Source organism: Triturus cristatus, chromosome 8, assembly GCF_964204655.1.
Source record: "Triturus cristatus chromosome 8, aTriCri1.1, whole genome shotgun sequence".
NCBI lineage: Eukaryota > Metazoa > Chordata > Amphibia > Caudata > Salamandridae > Triturus > Triturus cristatus.
The window spans coordinates 1,072,333,545-1,072,355,290 of NC_140591.1; the positions used below are offsets into that span (position 1 = coordinate 1,072,333,545).

The 21,746-nt window shown below is 40.5% G+C and overlaps 1 protein-coding gene across 1 annotated transcript in view; it reads left to right on the forward strand.

The window, feature by feature from the left end:
- MRPS9 (mitochondrial ribosomal protein S9) overlaps positions 1-21,746 on the forward strand; it is a 356,063-nt gene that overhangs the window by 271,045 nt on the left and 63,272 nt on the right. Inside the window, exon 7 of the mRNA XM_085622604.1 lies at positions 8,957-9,032. Coding sequence (XP_085478730.1) covers positions 8,957-9,032 — 76 coding nt within the window. The remainder of the gene's footprint in view (positions 1-8,956; positions 9,033-21,746) is intronic.

Genomic DNA, 21,746 nt, shown 5'->3' on the forward strand with positions numbered 1-21,746 from the left:
AATCTCCAACGGCATCTCCGGTCTCCCAAAATGACTGGGAAAAGAATCTCCTACTGCTCTACAAAGAAAATCTAGACAAACATAATCAAAGAGCTCCTCATATAACGAGGTTAGGTCGAGAAGTAGACCAAGGGATAAGTGCCTAGATCTAGTCCTCAGAGTAACGCTGAAGGATGGAGCAAGTTTCTGGAGCCACTGTTAAGTTGCAGCTATAATTCGCAAATCGTGGGCATGGAGTATTGTCATTCCACTTTTGAAGAAGGGCTCCCGGTTGTCCCCTGGTAACTATAGACAGATAGCCTGTTGGATGCAACTGGAAAAATCTTTGCTGTAAGCATCTTAGGCCACTTCAAGGACTGGGATTTTTCTAAGTGTGTGATTCCAATGGCCCAGGCAGGTTTCCGACCAAAGCACTCTGTCTTCGATAACATCGCACTCTTAAAATCATTAATTGACAAACACGTCATAACGAAATCGCAGATAATCTGTAGCTTGTGTGTAGCTTTCTCAACTGCTTTTGATAGGCTCGCTAGACCATGTTTATGGAGGAAATTGTAGAAAATGGGGATTCCTGACGCCTTATTAAGGTTAATTGTGGCGCTACTCTCTGCATCTTGGTGTAGAGTGCAGATCGGGGGAGAAAAGGGTCTAACCCACAGGATACCTGCTTTGAACGGCCTTCAGCAAGGCTGTTTACTAGCCCCCTTATTGTTCTCCCTGTCTGTAAGTGACTTACCAGAGTGCCTAGTAGGTATAAAGAACTTCCCTACAAAAATAGGTTCTCAGGGTATACATATTTTAATGTATGCTAACGATGTTGTCATACTTGACATAATACCGATCAGCCTGCAACACAATCTAGATGCTCTTTTTATCTATACTGTAAAAAAAAACAGAAAAGAAATCTCACTAAGACGAAAGTGCTTCCTTTCAGGGGAAGGAAGCGGTATACCCACTTGAATTGGAAACTGGGAGGGAAACCAGTAGAGGTGTTAAAGGAGTACACCTATCTAGGGCATATATTTACGCAGACACTTGAAAATAATTCACACCTTCGGCACTTAGTATTGAAAGCTATGCCCCACGTAAATACTCTAAAAAATGTCTGTTTTCTCGGGAAAAAGTCATTTTAACTCGCTCTTGGAATTATTTTTAATATAAATCCCGTATACCTTGACATGTGCCCTATAATATCTACCAATAAATAAATGGCACTTTCTGCATAAGTGTGAAGGGAAACTTCTGCGGAAATAACCAACACTAGTCAGGCTACGCAAGTCCAGGCGCTTCGATTAGAATTGGCACTGACTAGTGCCTACACAATTGCCCTGGCAAATATAATTAGATGGGCCTATAATATGCTAGATGCAGATAAAGATACTGTGATATCTCGATTAAAGCTCAAAACCTTTGAGGTTGGATCAAGCACTCTTACAATAATTAATAATCTTGAAGTAGCTCTATCACATTTCAAGTGCACAATTCCAATTTTCCAGTCATGTACACGTGCCTATTTAAAGATATTTTTAAAAAATATGACACGGCACCTCAGTTTCAACCTAGACCTAGATTACTGCTCGTAGCTATCCCACTACAGGTCTTATTCAGCCTCTCCTGAATATAAGATTTACCATCAGTATCTAAGATTTACACTTGCACACAGCATATGATGCTGCATTATCATGCTCAGATTGGGGATCTTGCCTTTGTAGTCCTATACTAAACATTGGGATAAAACAATAGATAATACAGGATTATGTAAGCTGTGTAGTGGCGGGGAACAAGACCTAGTCCACATGCTATATATTTGTCCAAATAAAGAGGTAGTAGAAGCCCAGCTTCGATTTTTAAACCCCATATGCTATAGGCATAAGGTATCTACTGTGAATGACCTGATCGCTATTATAAATTCTCCTCCTAATAAATGTGTCTGTAATAACCTATGCACATTTATTTTTGCCATTGTTTTAGATATATCTGTATGTATTTATTGTAAATATGTCACTATATTAAGGTATTACTGTGTATTTTATTTGTTGACCTCAGTGGAGGTCTAAATCAATTAAATAAATAAAACTCGTAAGAATTAATAAACAACTGTTGTTGTGTTATCTCTAAATCAGGCAAACACCACCATCATGTGGTAGGCAGTCATAAGTGCCGGTGTTGAGAACTAAGTGGAAACCGCGGGCTCAAATTAAGCACTGTGCCTGCCATATCGAAAACACGTTGCCAAATTTCTGTGCACCTTCCTGGAGGAAAGCTGTTTTCCTGATTCCCTTCAAGCAGGCTTCCGCCCGGCTCATTCAACAGAAGCAGTGATTTTGGCAGTACTGGATGAATCGATGGAAGGATGTTGACACAGGTACCATACAGGAAAGCTACAATTGGTTCTGTCGGGTACGAAAAATTGCTTACGGTATCAAGGATGAATCACAAACTTTTTTTTTTTTTAAAGTAACAGCCTTGCTATAGAGAATGCATTGGAACAAGAGAACCACAATTCATGCAGAGTTGTAAATATTTACGTTTTCTCTGAATTGGAACTGTTTCATGCGGCTGTCGTCTTACTTCCTTCAGCCCAGGTTGACCAGGAAGGTTGGTAGATTTCTCACCTTTGAAGCCCTCATCCAGTTTATTATCGCTCTGGTTACCTCACGCATGTACCATGCTAACTCATTGTAACTTGGTCTTCCAGACTATAAGATTAAGAGATTGCAACTTGTACAAAATCAGGCACCCAGGCTGTTCTACTGATAACCCAGGAGGTGTCATATCACCCCCTTGATAAGGAAATTACACTGGTTGCCAGTGAAACAGTGCTTGGCTTTTAAGACGGACTGCCTCATTATAACATTTCTTTACGGAAACCTCCCTTATTTCATATCTTTCGGATTCCAAAAGTATACTCCTTCCTGTAACCTGAGGTCATCACATCTCAGTCTTCTGACCATCCCCTCTTTTAAGAAGAAGAGACAGGGAGGAGCTAGATTCTCTGTATTGGCTCAGTGGTTCTGGACCTCTCTTCCATCTAACATCAGAATGACTGCTGATTATTCCAGTATTAGAAAACTTTTGAAGACATGGCTTTTCACACAAGCATACGAATAACATCCCGGGCCCCAGTCTGGTCCTATACTTAGCGGCAAGGAACCATTCAGTGTACCACCGCTGTATAAATAATTTTAACATAACATATTCACTTTTTATTTCTGCTGTTTACTTGGGTATATAATCACTTGGGCAACATAGGGCCCATATTACGCTGTATCCAAAGCATTTCATTTCACGAATAGCAGCATGGAGCGGGATATATATATCTTCAAATAGCTATTAGGTATGAGGATTTGGGTGGTTGTTGCAACTACAGCATTGTGTGTTTTTGGATGATGTTAAGTCAAGCAGAGCAGCATGTATGCATTTCCTATAAGTGTCATTTGCAGATTGTTTGAGAGCTTTATGTATGAAAATGGGTTAGGATGGGAAATTGGTACTTGTTTTGAGTTTACAATCCTTCATGTTGCAGTTAGACGCTGCAACTCTGTTTTTCCCTCGAGCTCCCTCACAAATCTTGGGGGAAGGGAGGGGAGAAGGCAGGTGTTACTTGGCATATGCATTTCCTTAAGAACTCAATCTTTTCTCCAATTTCTCTGTAAATGATGCCAAGTGAATAGGGTTGTCCTCATCCTTCCATTCTTGCAAGAGCTCACAAGGTAGCATTTGTAATGCTTCAGGAAGACTAGCCGGGCTTTGCCAGTACTGCTCCATCGGGGGACTTTGCAGCTGTTGTCATCACCATATATCCCAAGATATCATGAGTCGGGGCAGCATCCCCAAGCTGAGCACCACTTAAGGTCATATGTCTCAAATCTGTACTGCAATGATTGATGTTTTAAATAAGCAAGATCAGCTAACTGATTTACCTTCACTCATTAATGTGGTTCTCTCTAGGGTAGTTTTATATCAGCTCAACAAAATAAGTGGGGAGCATTTTGACAAGCAAAAAGCTTTATAAAGCAGACAGAGCGACCAACTAAGAGTAGGACCATCTTTAAAAAAAATGGTGCCAACATATCATTTGTGAAGCATCTGTCTTCAAAATGAGAAAAAAAGAGACCTGTGACTAAAATATACCAAGTAGTAGTATTCATGTTGATGAGTTGAAACATACGGGGCATTCTCTAGAATTTGTGAAGAAGGCAAGGTTTGTTATGCACGTCCAGGTTAACATGAAGCTGTTGTGAGCAAAAAGGCTTGTCCAACTGAGTAGATTCACGAGCCAGTTACCCGAACAGTGGCCATCTTCTGCCTACTCCAAGAAGTGTCCAGCCTAAACGCTCTCTGGAGCACTCCCTGAACCTTCCAGCAATATTGTGAGGACCTCAAATGTTCTTTGTGTCCAGAACAGCAAAAAAGAGCTGTTCCATATAAACACCCATGAACAATTGCCATACCTGCCCCCCTGTGCCTCACCCTCTCGAGACATCATTCACTGCTTTGAAGCAATGGAGGAAGAGGAGGTGAAGAGGCTTGCTAGCAAAAACAAAGTATTGAACTTGCCTGTCAATCCATGACACATTGTTCTCACACTTACAGCCAACGTCACAAGCATGGTCATCACAGCGCACTTAAATGTATTGTGTCCCATCAGAAGAAATCAGTGGCATATCCAAGACTGGCCAGCTACAGACTGATTTCCAAGCCTCCTTACCACATGAAATTCATGGTAAGAGTCGTGGCATGATTGCTACAAGAACATTGTAATAATACTGCTGTTTATAAATGAACAATTGGGCTTTAGATTTGTGAGGGGAAAAAAACTGAGCTGGCAAATTTTAGAGGCTCTTCATATGACCCTTGTTAAAAAGGCAGCAACCCAGCCCTGGTTCTCGCTAGCCTCTCAGCAGTTTACTGTATTATGGATCATGCTGTTCAGGTTAAGATTGTGCGGATTGTAATAGTGGATTAATCCACAAGTCTGATGTTGTGCGGCAGGGATCCTTCTTCTCACTGCTGAATTTCATTAAATAAAGACATTCATTGGCCCAGACACTGAAGCATCACAGGGGTGCATTTCGAAATGTATGCTGCTGATATTCAAATTCATATTCAATTGTAGAATGGCACAATGGAGTCAGGCAAATCTTGGCAAGTGTTCACAACACAAATGCTACTATATGAAAGAACACTGGCTTAATTGGAATTGAATTGAAATTAGTTCCTTAAATTTGGGTGTTGAAATTAGGCCACAAGGGACTCCCTTTCAGCTGGCCCACACGTTTGAAGATGCGCCAAAGGATACAGAAAGCATTATAAAAATAAGAATATATTTTACGCACATCATCTTAGGTTTGCCATCTTTACCACCAAAAATAATGCTTTGGTCAAAGGCATCAATTTATAGTTTGTAGGCTACAGAAAACCCTTTTGCACCTCTAAACTGCCTATTGTTTGGAGCTTATGAGAACCGTGGTGACGACAAGTTTAGAAGACCCCTGATATCTGAGGAAGGCACTCACTAGTAGGCTGCCAGATATTGTCTTAACACACAATCTCTCTACCATTCTATGGCAGCCCAGACGGCACTCCATTAATTCCTAGCGAAGGTAAGAGTTAAACTGAAAACAATCTTGACAATGTCCCAAGCTTGTTGGTACAAACAAACTAGGTGATTCCAGAAATGATAATCAGCTACATGCCAGCCAGTTACCCTTGATTGGTCACCTCTCACCTCATCCACATACGATTCTACAACTACTAAAAAGCACAGGTCACTGGAGGTGCAAAAGCCCATGTTCTAGAGTGCCCAGAACCAATGCCTAAGTGCTAAAACAAGTTATCTATATTTTAGAAGACTCGTGAAAGCTCAGGTGTTCAACTAACCACTTTCAAAAGTAAGCATATTGATGGAGAGATGCCATACAACGGACCTTATCTTGCATTCAACTTGGTTTTATCAACCTGCAAACGCTCCTTGTATCTTGCCATACACACAAAACATTTAAAGTAGACAAAAGTGATGTGTGGTGCTTCACAAATGTTAAAATGTGTTTTGGGAAGATTCTTGAAGACCTGTTCAGCCAAGATAGTGCGCTTTCAGCTGCAACCAAGACTGCCAGTTAATAGGCATTTGAATGGAGGTTCTTGCCGCTTGGCTTGTTGAACTAAGTTAACTTCAACAGGATTCTTCTTTTAATACATTTTTAAGGGGATTCCAAATAGAGTTGTAGGCAGTAAATTGGCCAACACGCTATATTTGTAGTATTTTGACTGTTGACCATGAACTTCAAAACACTTTACTTCCTTTTTGATGTTTACCATTCACACTGTATTTTTGATACTTCCTTTATCTAATTCCTGTTCGACGACAAAAGATACATTGTCCCTGCAGTTTTCATAAATACAAAGAAGCTGGAGGTTGTTTTACCTTTAAATTCACACAAGTTCTTAGTAGATTTGATTTCCATTCATTTATTTTAAATGTATAAGGGTATATTCTATTTATTGCTGATCCTTCTGCTCTCCTGAAGAGATAGCTTGAATTGACACCACTGCCCAAACCAGACTCAAAGCTACTACTGGTCTACCTAGCTGAGATCAATGGGAAACCATTTTTTGTTTGGATCCCAGTTTAAGTAGATTTTAAACCCCTTTTCAGGCATTGACGCATTAGGATGGGGTGGAAAATGTTTCAATCCATCAATTGAGGACCGTGAGGGTCTCAAGGTGTTGGGTGGAAGGGAGGGGCTGGGTCTGCGGTTCAGTCAAAGAGCCAGGTCTTGAGGTCCTTCCTGAATTGCGATGGTGATTGCCTGAAGTGCAGAGGCAGGGAGTTCCAGGTCTTCGCAGCGAAGTAGGTTTAAGTTATTTCTCAAGAATGTTCACAAACCATTCTCTTATAAGAAGCCATCTCAAGGCTTCCTTTTTTGATGGAATTTTATTTGTTATAGTCACTATGTTTTTTCTTACTGTTAAGGCCGCTCCATCACATAGTATGTTCTCTCACTAGTGAGATGGCATTTTGAGCTTAGTACTTTATAATTTACGCTGTTTTTCCAACTCCCTAAGATCAGAGTGACTTACTGCCTCTAGAATGCCTACAAGGCTGGATCCTCAAAATCTACTGTACAGGGATTGAAAGAGCCATTATATCTGCCTTTGTACCCAGAATATATACCCCTTCCCTAGTCCAGTGCTTCCCAAACTTTTTAGAACCATGACCCACTTTTTAGTACGGCAAACTTTTGTGCCCCACCTACCTTTAATGGACATGACACAGGCAATTTTTTTAATGTAATAAAGCATTGTGTGGTAGTGCACTGTTATTTGCAGACAGCACATTTTCCATGGAAATGGTCACTAAATTTGCACAGTCGTACGGTTTTATAGATAAAACTATACTGCACACAAATGATTGTGTGGAAATCGGGTAATTTGTGCCTCACCAAGTAAAGTGTCTTGATTTGTTCTGCTCGTATTAAAATCTTTGTTTCCATCACACTTCAGAAATACAAACATGTGCTTCATTTTGCTTTCCTAGCTGCTGAATATGTACAGCTCATTTACATTTTCTTGTGTGTTTGGAAAAACTGATGTCCTCCAGCTTTCGTTTCACGCTTCCTGTAACCCAGCAAGATTGTCACTTAATTCACTTTAATTTTCTTTCTCTGACTGCAGAGTGAAAGGAGTTTGTAAACACCAGTCTCCATGTTAAAAAAATAAGCTGCAGAAGACATAGCTTAACATTTGTCTTTGAAGTGCAGCAAATGAGACATGATAAATAAAGAATTTAAAAGCATTTTTCTTTATTGCCTGATCTTTGGTGACTCACCAAAAATCGGCTCCGGCCCCACTAGTGGGACGCGACCCACAGTTGGGAAACACTGCCCCTAGTCCTAAGCATCATGGACATTATTATGTCACAATGTGTAAAGCAACTCACTGTGGCAATTAGTGGGATAATGCTTTCTATAGAAACAACTGCATGGATTGTTCTGAGACCTCTTACGTTTTCGCAAGACCAATGGGATGGGATGTGCCAGATTCTATTTAAGTTTTGGAATGGTACCTTGTTAACTTTAGATACAGGTTTTGCTTCGCAAAAGGGACTTTTGCTCGGATTTCTGCTTTGTTTCCTGTCCTCAAGAGTAATGCTGCAGTAAAACAATAATAGAGTTTCTTTTTACATCATTGGCCCCTTACATGGGACCTCTATGAGTAATGTTCCCAATTTTAACATTTTCTCAAATCAATATATACTGTAACATTTAATACCACTGCATTTCCCTACCTGGATTAATAATTTTAATTCCCCGTTGTGCTGCCTTGGATATTATTTCTGTGATTCTGAAATGACTGCACAGTGCAACAATATAAACTGTATTTTGTATGGTAATTTGATTTTTACTGAGTAGAAGCAAAGTGTTCTGGTGATGCTTCGAACCCTGAACTAGATTTTCCTGAAGAAACAGCAACACTACTAACGCTACAGTTTTGGATTTTCATTGTTGTCTTAGAAGCATTATTTTCAAGAATATTAACATGTTAATATGTACTTTCATCAGTGGCACTTGTGTGAGTAGGATACCAAATAAATTGATCATTTGTGTATGGCACCAAATATAAATCGTGCTAATTTAGAACTGTGATTCTTGTTGCCATTTGATTTCCCTTTTCATATGGGTGGTGTGACATGACCATTCCACCTTAGTGGCTGAAGCTAGTATTTCAAATGAGATGGAAAGGATACTAAACATGCAATGTTTTGTAGTTTCAATGAGAAATTGTTTTTTAAACTGACCAGTATGTGCTGGAGCCTCCACTTTGAGGATGGGCAAGATTCAAGCATGCAAGCCGATGAAAAATGATAACATTGGAGAAAGTTAAACACCTAATGTCCTTTTAGTGTAACTTCTATGCCTTGGTAGCCTAAAAAATAAACCTGTTATTTCAACAGATCCCTAGTTGGCAGCAGATGGCTGATCAAGGAAGAACTGGAAGAAATTCTGGTGGAACCCATCTCAATTCCAAATGTAAGTAGCTGATCGTTTTGATGAATGCACACAGCATTGGAAAATAAGCCATGTTTTGCCAAAGTTTTTTATCTGGAATATGTCTATTTTTTCATCTGCCATTAGCATTTGGCTGCTGCTCTAGGTTTCAAAAAAGTATAACCCATTATAAATCATCTCAAATGATAACACTCCCTGAAGGTTTCTCAACGTTCCAAATGACGCATGGAACCTCTGTGAACCACTCAGTGTCTTAGTATAGGCATGTCGTGGAGGTCAGAGAAGTAGGTAGCTGTAGTGGCAGTGCTTTATTTTCAGGGACAAAATGTCGTTGATTTTCTGAAGGGTCATGGGATTGAAAGCTTCATTGACGAGCTTGATTTTCAGTTTTCTTAAATGAAATTTGTAGATTTCTGTCATTCATTTGGCTGTATAAGTAAAATCTGCAGAAAAGAAAAAAATATTCAGAAGGCTCTTCCTCAGTGGATTTTCTGGTATCTAAAGCTATCTGGTAGAAAGATTGTGTGTGCCCTTGTTTTTTATTGTTTGCCCAGAGGGATCAGTTTGTCTACAGATAAATTAAGTATCTACATATGCAATAATTGGCTGACAACACATATGTTTAATAGTGTGTTTATTTCTTAAAAGTCCAGAAAATTCAGTTGGTACCGTCTACGATAGTATTCCGAGTCCTTTGTTTGTAGTGTTTACTTGGAAGTCAGTTCCTCAGATTGCAGTTATCTACTGTGTCTAAAGTGACTCTATGACCACCAAATTGTGCTGATATGGAATTTCAAACAAACTTCAAAGTAAACCGTGACTCCAGCAGATTTGTTTTGGTGGCTAATTATAGTTGTGCATAAGACGAAAGTGTAGGTAAGTCTTAAGCAGGGCATAATGTTACTTGCAACAGCTGTGCTTAAATCAAGATTATTGTTTGTAGACTAATGTTTTAGTAAGACTAGTTCGGCTGTTAGTCTGATATAGAGTTGTAGATATTGCGCAATAAATACAACTGTGTTTCAAACAGCCTTGAAAGTGTAATTTATTCATTCAAGACCAGTGCTCAAGAACACTTCCTGACAGCCTACAGTTTTTGTCCTTTGTCTATGCCCTGCACATTCTGGAAACTGGGCCTGAAATTTAGCCAGACCTTTGCTGTGTCTGTCTCAGCTGGTACAACAGTCCCATTGATTTTTATTTATTAAGTAATTAGTGATGTCATTGATGGGCATTTGATGTGGGCAGGACTTAGGGTTGCGTTACTAACCATAACTGGTGAATGGTGGTATTCTTTTTGGGAGTTTGCATATCTACAGTAATGTCCATTCAATTAAAGTTTGTTAGAGGAATTCAAATTCAATGATTAATTTATCTTAGGCACAAAACATAAGTTGCTTTTAATAATATTTTTTCCTGTACATTTCCTTTTAATCGCAGGTAGTTTTGGGCTTAGTGTGTTCCCAGACCCTGTCTCCCCAGAATCTGAGATCATAGTCATAGGTCGTGCATAGCAGGAGCAGGTTGTGACCCGATGTTATGTACTGCATACATTGAGTTGAGTAAACAATGTCATGCTTGCATTTATAACTAGTGAAAATATGTGTTATGAAAACGTTGCATGAAATATGGGTTGTTTTCGAGTAAGCAATGTGTAGTATGAATAAATAATAGGGACTTGTACTTAGTCTTTTCTCATTTTATCCTGTTGGCTCGTAGTAACTCAGGGACACTCTTCAATATATAAAATCTGTCCAAAAAGGCTCTTACTAACTGTCTTGGAATATATTATGGCTTTCCTGAGTAAATATGTTTGCACAGTTTTCATTTAAAACAATTGATGCGCTATTGCTTAAATAATCTGCCTGTATTTGCGAGATGGATTTGACATCAAGAACTATGAGGTTATCTGTTCTTAGAGACGAGATTCAATACAGCATTTCAAAATACAATGAATAAAAAACTCTGGCTTAAAACGGTAGTTGAGATCAGAAAGTTAGGAAAACAATCAAGATTTATTAAGATTTAAAGAGCAATACAGAAAATAGAAAAATGCAAATGCAGCAGCAGTCTTGTTGGGTCAATAAAATACATAGGAGTCAATTGCCATGAAGGCTCTCACCTAATGCAATAATGAGCCAAAATCTGATCAACAAGCTAAGTCTCAAATGTGCAGCAGATCAATACAAAATTGTGCAACAGGCCCAAAAAGATCTAGCTTACCCCTATATTCATGTGTTTATATAGCCATGTTCAGCATATAAAATTGTGGAAACTGCAAAGTGAGCGTAGTGTGAGCTGTGTTGCAAAAAATCACATTTCTAAAATGTCACATACCGTTACCATCTAAGCACTAACCCAGTATGGGAATATTGATTCGCCCCTTATGTCATCCGGAAGTGTCGGAGCAAACTATTTACATTAACAACAGAAAACAATTGTGAATAAATGCAATACAGTGTGCTAGCAAAAAGAGCCTCGGAAATTAGCAAAAGGCTTCCTCTAGCAAGTTCTTTGAGGACAATAAGTCATACATTGCACAAAAGGTGATGGGAGGCTGCTTGCAATAAGTATCACCATTGGCAATCGCTCGGGGTAGCACTCCAACCCATTGTTCTTTTGTTCACCATACCACCTCAGTTTGGACCTAGCCATATGCAAATCAGCCTTGACCCTGTTTCTCATGGGAACAGTCCAGACCCGAACTGCCACGCCAAGTCCTCCTGAACCGGAACACAAGCAAGCCAGGACCAGTTTCGCCCTAGTTATGGGCTCATCAGCCGGGTACAGTTTAGTTCCAGTGACACATGGCACTTAGGGCGGTACATGTAACTCATTGGAACAGTCCTAGAAATATAAATACAGAATGAACATTATATACGCCAGCCGTTGTTACAAATGTAGTGTTGAAGTCTAATTTCCTCTAAGCCAGATACACTCATTAAAATACATCATAATAGTTCAGGTTCTGGTGCAGTAGTCTAATTAATACAAAAATGTAAGAATCCAAATATTGAATGAAAAATATTAAAGCACATATACAGTTTTAATGTGGAAAGCTCCCATAGTAGTTAGACTTGCAAATGAGGTCTCTGCTATGGGCAAAATAAGACAGCCATTCAAAACATTCTTTGTAGGCAGTTCTGCTAAACACCAGTGTGGTTGCGGTCATTAACTCAGTGCTTAGCTGCTTACCAGCTGTTACTATATATATGCACACTTACAAATGACGATAGCTGTTTGTGGCAATGCTTAGTTGCTTATGAGGAATGTGTCCCTTTTAGCTTTTATAGGTAAGCCATTTCATGAAGAGGAATGTTCTGAGCTTTTTCTGAAGTAGTGATCACCACTTCCTTCATGAATGTTTTGAGCCTTTTTCTGTTGTGTTTAAAACCGTGGACAATCCTCACATTGGGAGGTAGTGACTGCCAGATTTTACAAGCACTCTCTGTGGCTAAACTTCTGATCTTAAAAGCCGGAGACCAAGATTCTAATCCTAGCTCCACCGACTGGATCAATAAAGTTTGTGCTTCAAAGCAAAACACTTCTAGCTGTGTAAATCAACTCAAGTTGTAAATATGTATAATGTAATAGCATTTCCACAGTAGACTTTACACTGTATTCCCAATTAAATGTTTTAGGTCCCTGGCCCACTTATGTCTTGGCTTCTGTAATCCAGTTTCGACTGAACTGCATACACCATACTTTTAAGGGTACAAATGTTCAAGTTCAGGATGCTCCTTCTGTATCATAAAAGCCCTATGAAACTGAGAGAGAGAGACTGAGTGTGGCACTGAGGCAGATTGCCATCTTGTGTATGGCATTTGGAGAGTCCCACGGGGGCCTCCCTCTCTCTGGTCATTCAGTATCTACCTGTGTCCCTGGTGCAGATTCTGTTAGCATTTTCCCTATTTTCTATTATTATTTTTTTGCAATAATTCTATATTGGGGATTTTTCTGCTTTTCCAAAACATAAACAGGCAATACAGCAAACAAACTTTATGCATAGAAACCAATAAGGTCAGCCAACAAGAGGGAGGGGAGCCGTTGGGGACAGGCAGAGCCTGGAGATGATGACAACATTCAGATGTTTTTCAAGTGACACCCAGGTTCACATCAGACTGGAGAATGATGTGGAGGAGTTAGACAGACATCACCAGAAGCCCTAGAGGTACTTCAACAAATGAGAAAGAGCGTCTTCTACATGAAAGCAGGCAGTTCTGGACTAAAATTCTGCACCTCCTATGTGTGGTTTAATCTGTGAAATCCTGGTTGTCTACAACCAGATATGAAGACCCCCTCAGTGGACCCTCGTGTTGTCTGGAGTGAAGTAGGAAATGTTCTGCATAATGCACAGAACCTCTTTGATCAATTAAATGAAATCACTGAGGGATCAGGAACCTAAACACTGGCAAGCTCTGAAGCCACCTTCATTGCTGAAGTTGCAGACATTCATTTGACATAGAGCGCTGTACCCAGAGCAGTGAGTGAAAAAAGCCAGAGAACAAGTCTTCCTTCCAGCTGAATGGATTCCAGCTGCCTTTGATCTTTGTTCATCCATATTTCCTCTGTCAACAAGTTCTCTGAAGTAGCTGAAAATGCTACATGGAATGAGTTACAGACTAAGGACCTTGATTAGAGTTTGGCTGACAGAATACTCTTTCAAAACTTAACAGGTACCCCATCCGCCATTACCTATAATTTTCTTATACTACAGCAAACGGATATTTGCAGTGTTTGTGTTGGAGTATCCTGTTAGCCAAACTCTAAATAAGGGTCTCTGTGTTTCCAAAACAGTGCTATTGACAATTCGTAAACTCCTACTGTGTACCACATGAAAAGGCGTAGACTTATTTTTTGGGGAGTTTTATATAGCGCAAACTCGACCTGAAGATATCCGGTGTCAGAGCGCTTTACATGAGCACCAGTTGTTTTACAGACAGACACAATCGTTTTTGTTAAGCAAGGGGAGATTAGGTGATTTGCCCAGAATCACAGGATGCTGAGTGTCGTTGCCAAGACTCAAACTCGGTTCCCCAGCTTCGAGGTTGACCACTCTAGCCGTTAGGCCACATCCTCTCCCCAACTTTGAATAGCAGCCGAGTAAGGTGACAGTCCTGGAAAACCAAGCAGGTAAACGGAATCACTTGGAAGTGGAACTGAATTGAATGCCCGTTGAAAACCTATTTGCATGCTCCTGTTCATGACTCTTAATGAGGAAATGTGTCTACTGTAACAGACCTGAGGAGCACCCTGTTTCCCGTCTTGTGTTGAAAGTTGTGTGCTTCCTCCAAGAATTCCTCCTGTCACTCTATCTGGTCGAGGGTCTTGTGTCCCACTTTAGTGAAGAAGCAGTTTTCTTCTGACGGTTATTTGCCTTTCATCAGCTCACCCGCAGTTTGTAAAATATGTACATGAAAGTCTACTAGCACTCTTACTGCTGAAGGTTACCGCGGTGAAGTCTAGGCCATTCTGTAGAAAGAATACTCCAGCTTTTCCGTAAGATGTTTGGGGAGCCTTTCCTAGGATGTGCACAATTTCCATCATTGGTCACTTCTAGTTTGGCTCTCTCTGCAATCATGTGTACACTTAGGTCTAGGTGTTTTCATAGCGACCTGGCAGCCATGGGCCTTCCTCAGAGAGGTCTTGCCCAAGAATCCTTATCTCCCTTTTGTTCTAGGGATAAATACATTTAAGTTTTTTGCATGCAATATGTTGATCAATTTCCATGCATGGCATATCTGGACAGCAGTTCGTAAGTGCTCCAACTCCTGCCCCTCTTAATTCCTAAAGCTTTGGATACAATGACTTCTCTCGCTGGTCGGCGTTCAAGGGTGCACCCACACTGGTGTGCAGGCCTCTTTTATGGTGCCTCCTTCCAAATGGAAGTGGAAGCAGAAGACTTTTTATGTTGAAGGGTTTAACTTCTTGCTGCTTTCTCGCACTGTTGGGACGCATGGTTGTGCCAGCTATAGGTTTGTCGATGTGCCGTTCTTGGGTTCCTCTGAAGTCCTTTATTTCTGAGTTAAGATGCTTTCCTGCTGGGATGAGTGTTTTTTGTTTTGCCTTCGGAGTCGCAGCCCTCTGTTCACGATGTTTTCTTGGACTTTCAACACTGTCCTGAGATCTGTTCCTTAAGCCTGTTGTTTGGACCTCCTATGCTCTGCCATAGCCCATCTTCTAACTAGTCAATGCTGCAGACTTTGGGGTAAACTGGAGGTGTTATAACTATCATATATATTTTTTCTTATAGGCATCCGCTTTCCTGAATTATATATATAGATTATTTCGTTATGTGTCAAATATAAATGCTCCTTTATTCATGTCATTATTCATTGCAATGTGGTAATCGAGCCTGCTTGAATTAATTCTTGTGATTTTGTATGAATCAAGTTTTATGTTGCAGTGAATGTTTTTAAATGATGAAAAAGGTTTCCTAGCAGCTGATCTTAGTTTTTATTTTTAAACATCATGATGCCACAGAATGTAAGTGAGTGAAAGGGTACCAAGGCTTTATGTTTATTCTGAAAAGTTCAACATTGATTAGATACATAATATAAAGTAAGAACCGAGAGTGATGAGATAGAAAGGAACTTTGTGCTTGAGACCCGAGATAGCGGCCATACAGAACCATATCACTTCCTTTGCTTGCGGTGCTAAGTTTAGTTTAGTTAGCCAAAGAGATGAGGGTCGGGGTTGGATATGTTAGTATAAAGAAAGTTTTTTTATACCACCCATATTTACAATACTTGTTATTCACTATTTTATCGCTGCCACTATTTTGTTGATTTTTATAGTAATTACTATCCATATTGTATGCACTAGGATAGAATTTTGTTTTTAAAACACATCTTTAAAATGTATCCGTATTTTCCTACTGTTCTTGAGTTTGGCTATCTGTGATAGAAGTGGCCTTGTGTTCCACTAATTATCTCTATCATAGGATTGCCTGTTTCTTAAAAGACATCTCACTCAAATAGTACTTAGTGGGTGTTGGGAGTGGTTGCAGTCCCACTGAGTGTCTGTCTCTTTTTGGCGTATTGCCAAAGTACTTATTGCGAGGGGGGCTTGATAGTCTATTACTGGGTCATGTTCTGGAAAATCCAGAAACCTATCAGAGGAACTGTACTCTGTATTTTCTCGGGCTGCACAAACGGAGACGTGAGCCTCAGTTTGTAGCCTAGAATATCTGTCTTAAGAGAAAACTCGATCATGCTTTTCAGCTATGCGAGTAAATAGCATTTTCACAGGATGAAATAAACCTTTGGCCTGTGTTTCATTCAACACCCACACTGTTTCCCAGCATCACAGTCTCTGGGTGCTCTCCAGACAGTGCTTAGTTTGTACAGGAGGTCACTGGTGGTGAGCACGGCACTCATTTTAGGGGGCTGAGACATCATCAACAGACTTTGTCTTGGAGAAAAAGACACATAAGGGAGAAAAGAGAAGGATGAGAAAGCTAGGAAAATATGACAAAGGGAGAAAGCAGGGATGAAAAAGCCTGCTAGTCTTAGATTAAAAGACAAAAGTGGAAGGAGGTGGAAGAAAGAGGCATGATGTAAATTCAAGACTAAACTGCCGGGGTCACTGGCAAGTCTGGCATTCCACAGTGCCGGCGGTGGGCTTTTAAGAAAAACTTTGGACCCCTGCACTTAATATTTATTTATTTATTTATTTATTTATTTTAAACAAATGAAGCACTACTTTTGGAGAAAGAAATTATAGTTTTTGGAATAGCAAGGCTTCCTGAAAATCTATTCTTTAAGGATGAGGACTGTCGGGTCTTCTCTCCCTGTCATCTATTTTCGAATTTGGGTACTTATAACCAGACTAAAGGTTCGGTCCTACCTGTGTGTTCGTCTGAACCCAGGGTCGGACTGGGACAAAAAAATAGGCCCTGGACACCAAAATAAAAGTGGTCCTCGTTAAGGAAGTAGATAGCTAAAAATAAAAGTGGAAATATTAAGGAAATCAACAGTAAAACTGGACCACCTGGCCATAAACTGTCCCACAACTGCTAAAATAAAGGCCCACACACTGATCTGTCAGACCAGCCATTCAGGTGCTGCCTCGTTGCCCGAGAGGTCAGTCTGACCCTATCTGAGCCAGTGACATTTCCTACTGAAAAGGTTAACAAGACTTTTGATGCACTGGTATCCCAGCTGTGAAGTTGTAAATGTCGTATAATATAAGTGGGTCTGAATTAAAATGCTTCATCTAGATTTACGTGTTAGCTGTCAAGCAGCGCTTTTAGAAAGAACTCATTCAGCAGTAATCGTCCGCTGGGTGAATGAGTCTGTCATTTGTCACTATCCATGTTCAGCCCTGCCAAGTACCTCGCATCAGGGGTTAGACTAACATATTTTAGTGCTTGTTCCCGCATCACTGCACTAAAATGCGTTAATCACACATCATAGCACCCAAAGGACCACCCTGAGGCGCACTCTGCGATTTAACCACTCTGTGCTTCCCATAGGAGAGCTGTGTGCTTTGTTCTTCCTAAACTCAGTGCCTCTCTCTTGTTTAATAGATCACCAGCTGGTCAACAACATTGTTGTAGGTACCACGGTGCGCTGCAGGCAGGGGCATTAATTATTACTCGGCAGTTCAATGAGGAGCAGCGCTGCCTGGCTCCAAGTGAGTGGACCATGTGGTCTCTTTCTTTCAGCACAGCTCGTGGTCATGGACACAATCCGGGGGCAGTGCCTTGCCTGTTGTGTTTTTTAGGGCAAGGGGCCTTCCCCACTGTGACTGCACAGCGTCTGATTGGACCCAACGTCCAACAGAGCATTCAGTGAGCAACAGTTCTGTATTTGCTTGCTGCCTCCCGATAACCAGAGGAGGTCGCCCTCACAAGTAAAAAGGTCCGAGATTGGTCTCCCTCGCCTTCAAGTTTAAGAATCAAGTTTACATTTTCATACGTAAAAAGGGAGTTATAACCATACCCTTATTTATTGATGCTTATTTTTTAATCTCGGGGTTTGGAACTTAGTAACTGTAGAAGCGTATCCCAATTGTAGAAGCGAAGAGCATAGGTTATGGGAACAAGGTTTATTAATTAGAAACAGGTGAGCGCCAGGCGGTACAACCTCCACCCCAGGACACCAGTAATAACTGACGTCCTGGTTGGAACACATGATGGTGACAATGTACATTCCACCCCACGCTCCACATCATAGACATAAAGGTACCATTACAATTATATGCGAACACTACACATCCCCCTCCCCACATTACAGCAAAACAAAACAAAATTATTATCTAACATACTCACTCAACCACCCTGGAAGAACTCTTTTCCTCTTAGCGACGACAACCTTATCGGCCTCTTGAATGAGTTCATTGTTGCAATTAGAAGTACTAGCAACCCCTTTCTCCCCTCTCAAACATGAAGAGAAATCCTGAGGCGGAAAAACTTCCTCACACACTCCTCCAGAAGTTTGACCTGTCATAGCTGGTTTCACATACTCCAAACCTTTACTTGTTGCACAAAAGTCCGCCCCCAATTTAGATTGTAAGGCACTTTGATCAAAATAATCCTTCACCCACTCAAAATCATTATGAAGCTCAGAATTGCTAGCATCTACTACATGCCCCTGAATAGGGTCTAGAGTCACACTTTTCAAATTCCACACCCTACCATCTTTGAGTCTTATAGCATTGCGAAGAACCTCTGTCACCTGCTGAGGTTCCTCAAACCTACTCTCACTCTTTGGAATTTTGATCGGTTTTTTTATGCGAACCCAATCTCCTACCACCACTGGGACGTTCTTAGTGCCATGTCGTGCATCATATACCTCTTTACTTCTCATATGTGTACGAACTAAATTCCCTTTAACTTCACCAGGTGACCACTCTACAACCTTTCCACCCATGATCCAACTCAGGTTGAACTTGCATCTCGGAGTCCTACCTCTCATCATAATAAAAGGAGATAAACCTGTTGCAGAATGCGTAGTAGACCTATACGCCCAAACAGCCTTCTGTAACTCTATCTTCCACTCTAGCCTTTTACTCATTGCGGCCTGAATCACACCCTTAAGTACCTTGTTGAACCTCTCAACAGTACCATTCCCACTAGGATTATAAAGAGAGGTAGTCTTGTGTTTAATTCCACATTTTTGGAAATAATCCTTTGCCAGCTTAGATGTGAACTGTACTCCATTATCACTTAACAGACAAACAGGCAGCCCTTCTGATAAAAATAACTTGTCTAGAAACTCCAAAACAGCATTAGTGTCCACTTTCTCTACAATCTTAATTATAGGCCATTTGGTGAACAAATCAATCACTACTAATATATATTCCTTTGATTCTCCCACTGGTCCAAATATATCAATTGCTATCACCTCCCACGGAAGATCTGGAAAGAGACCTTCGCTCATTGGAGGTCTCAAAGTCTTCAAAGATTTATCCGCCGAAGAACAGATTGAACACTCCCTTACAAATCTCTCTACGTCCATGTCAACACCTGGCCACCAAAAATTCCCCTTGACCAACAACTTGCTTCTAACAATGCCAAAATGTCCTTCATGACACAATTGCAATACCTTCCTTTGTACTGTCTTAGGTGGAATTATTCTCTCACCCCTAAATAAAAAATCTCTGTCCAAAGACAATTCATTCCGCACATCCCAAAAGGCTTTCAAATCCCCACTAATGAGATGTTTCCTTGGCCATCCACTACGAATATGATCGAAAACCGCCTGTAACAACACATCATTAGATTGTTCATTCATCCACTCATCCTTAGTAATAATCGGTGCACCAGAATCATGAATTAACACAATGTTGAACTCACCCCATGGATCATCTAGGCATTCTTCAAGAGGTGAGGGCAGTCTGGACAGGCAATCCGCCACAACATTATCTTTACCTGGCACATACACCATTCGATAAATGTATTCCTTCATCCTCATGGATATTCTTGCCAGTCTAGCAGAAGTTCCGACACTACCCACGCTAGTTAAAATCTTTACCAAAGGCCTATGGTGTGTACGGATATTGACAGATTTCCCCCAGACAAACGCTCGAAAATGTTCTAACGCCCAAGCACAGGCTAAGGCTTCCCTCTCAATAATTGGATATCTACTCTCCGAAGGAGAAATCGCCCTAGACCCAAACAAAATTATCTTCTCAGCTCCATTGTCCATTCTCTGTGAAAGTACTGCCCCCAATCCCTTATCGCTTGCATCCGTTGTCAACAAACATTCAAGATTTGGATCAAAACTGCCCAAAGCATTAACACTTCCCAAATCACTTTTTATCATTTCAAACTCTTTTCCACACTCCTCTGACCATGCAAATGTTGCATTCTTTTTGAGAAGGGAGCGTATGTTGAAGGTTTTACTAGAAAGGTTTGGTATAAATTTGGCACAATACTCTGCCATTCCTAGGAACGATCTGATTTCATCCTTATGACTTGGAGCAGGCAAATCCATGATAGTTTTCACTAAAGATGATTTTGGTTTCACACCCTATTCACTTATTTCATGTCCAAGATACGACACACTCCTTTGCGCTAACTTACACTTGCTAAGTTCTACACTTAGTCCTGCTTCTTGCAATATTCCCAACACCTTATAAAGGATAAGGTTGTGTTCCTCCTCATTCTTTGCCGCCACCAGGATATCATCCTGAAAGAAACTTACCCCCTTCATTTCTCCAAACAATCTATGCATCAGCCGCTGAAATACAGCAGCGGCTGAGGCTAAACCAAACAGCATGCGTTTAAATTGGTAGCACCCAAATGGTGTTATAAATGCCGTAAGTTTCCTAGATTCAGGTGACAGCATAATCTGGTGGTACGCTGCCGATAAATCTATTGTGCAAAACCAACTCGCTCCACTTAAGGAAGAAACCATTTCATTGATTTTTGGAAGGGGAAATCTTTCAATGATGATACTGTTGTTCAATTGGCGCAAATCGATGCATAAGCGAATTTTTCCGCTGCTTTGGCGTGCGATCACGACCGGAGAAATCCATTCAGAACTCTCCACTTCTTCAATTACCCCCTTAGACAACAACCCTTGAAGCTCTTTATTGACCTCTTCTCTTATTAATATGGGTATTGGCCTTACCTTGTGAACCTTAGGTTCCGCTTGTTCCTTTAATCTGATTTTATGTTCGAAACCTTTAAGTGCTCCTAAATTATTCCCAAACACTTCTGGAAATTTTTTAACTAAGACACCACCTACTTTGCTAGTCTCATCCATTATGAGTACTTTCTCTACACTGTTTGGATCCAGGATAATGTGTAGATTTTTTTGGTCAAACCAACCAAGTACTGACGGGCCATTTTTTGCCACATATAATTTACCTCTTGCTGACCTTCCCTTGAATAAAAATGTAAGCCACCTGAAACCAAGCATGTCAATTTTTTCGCCAGTGAAACTCACTGGATTCACATCTGTAGGAATTAAATGCTTCCCAATTTTACTCTCGAATTCCTTCTTCCATACACTTTCATTAACTATGGTGTACGGCGACCCTGAATCAGCATACACACTGACCTTAATACCACCCAAGGATACCTCACATATTGGTTTCCCTTTCACACAATTGTCTACCACATTCAACATATAGTTCGCTTGTAAACTTTTAACACAGCTGTCTTCGACTTCCGGATCCTCTTCAGTCTCTTCCTCAATGTTACTCACAATTTTTACATTGTTTTTTCTACGACACATTTTGCTGAAGTGTCCTAACAGTCCGCATATGCCACATTTTTTTTTC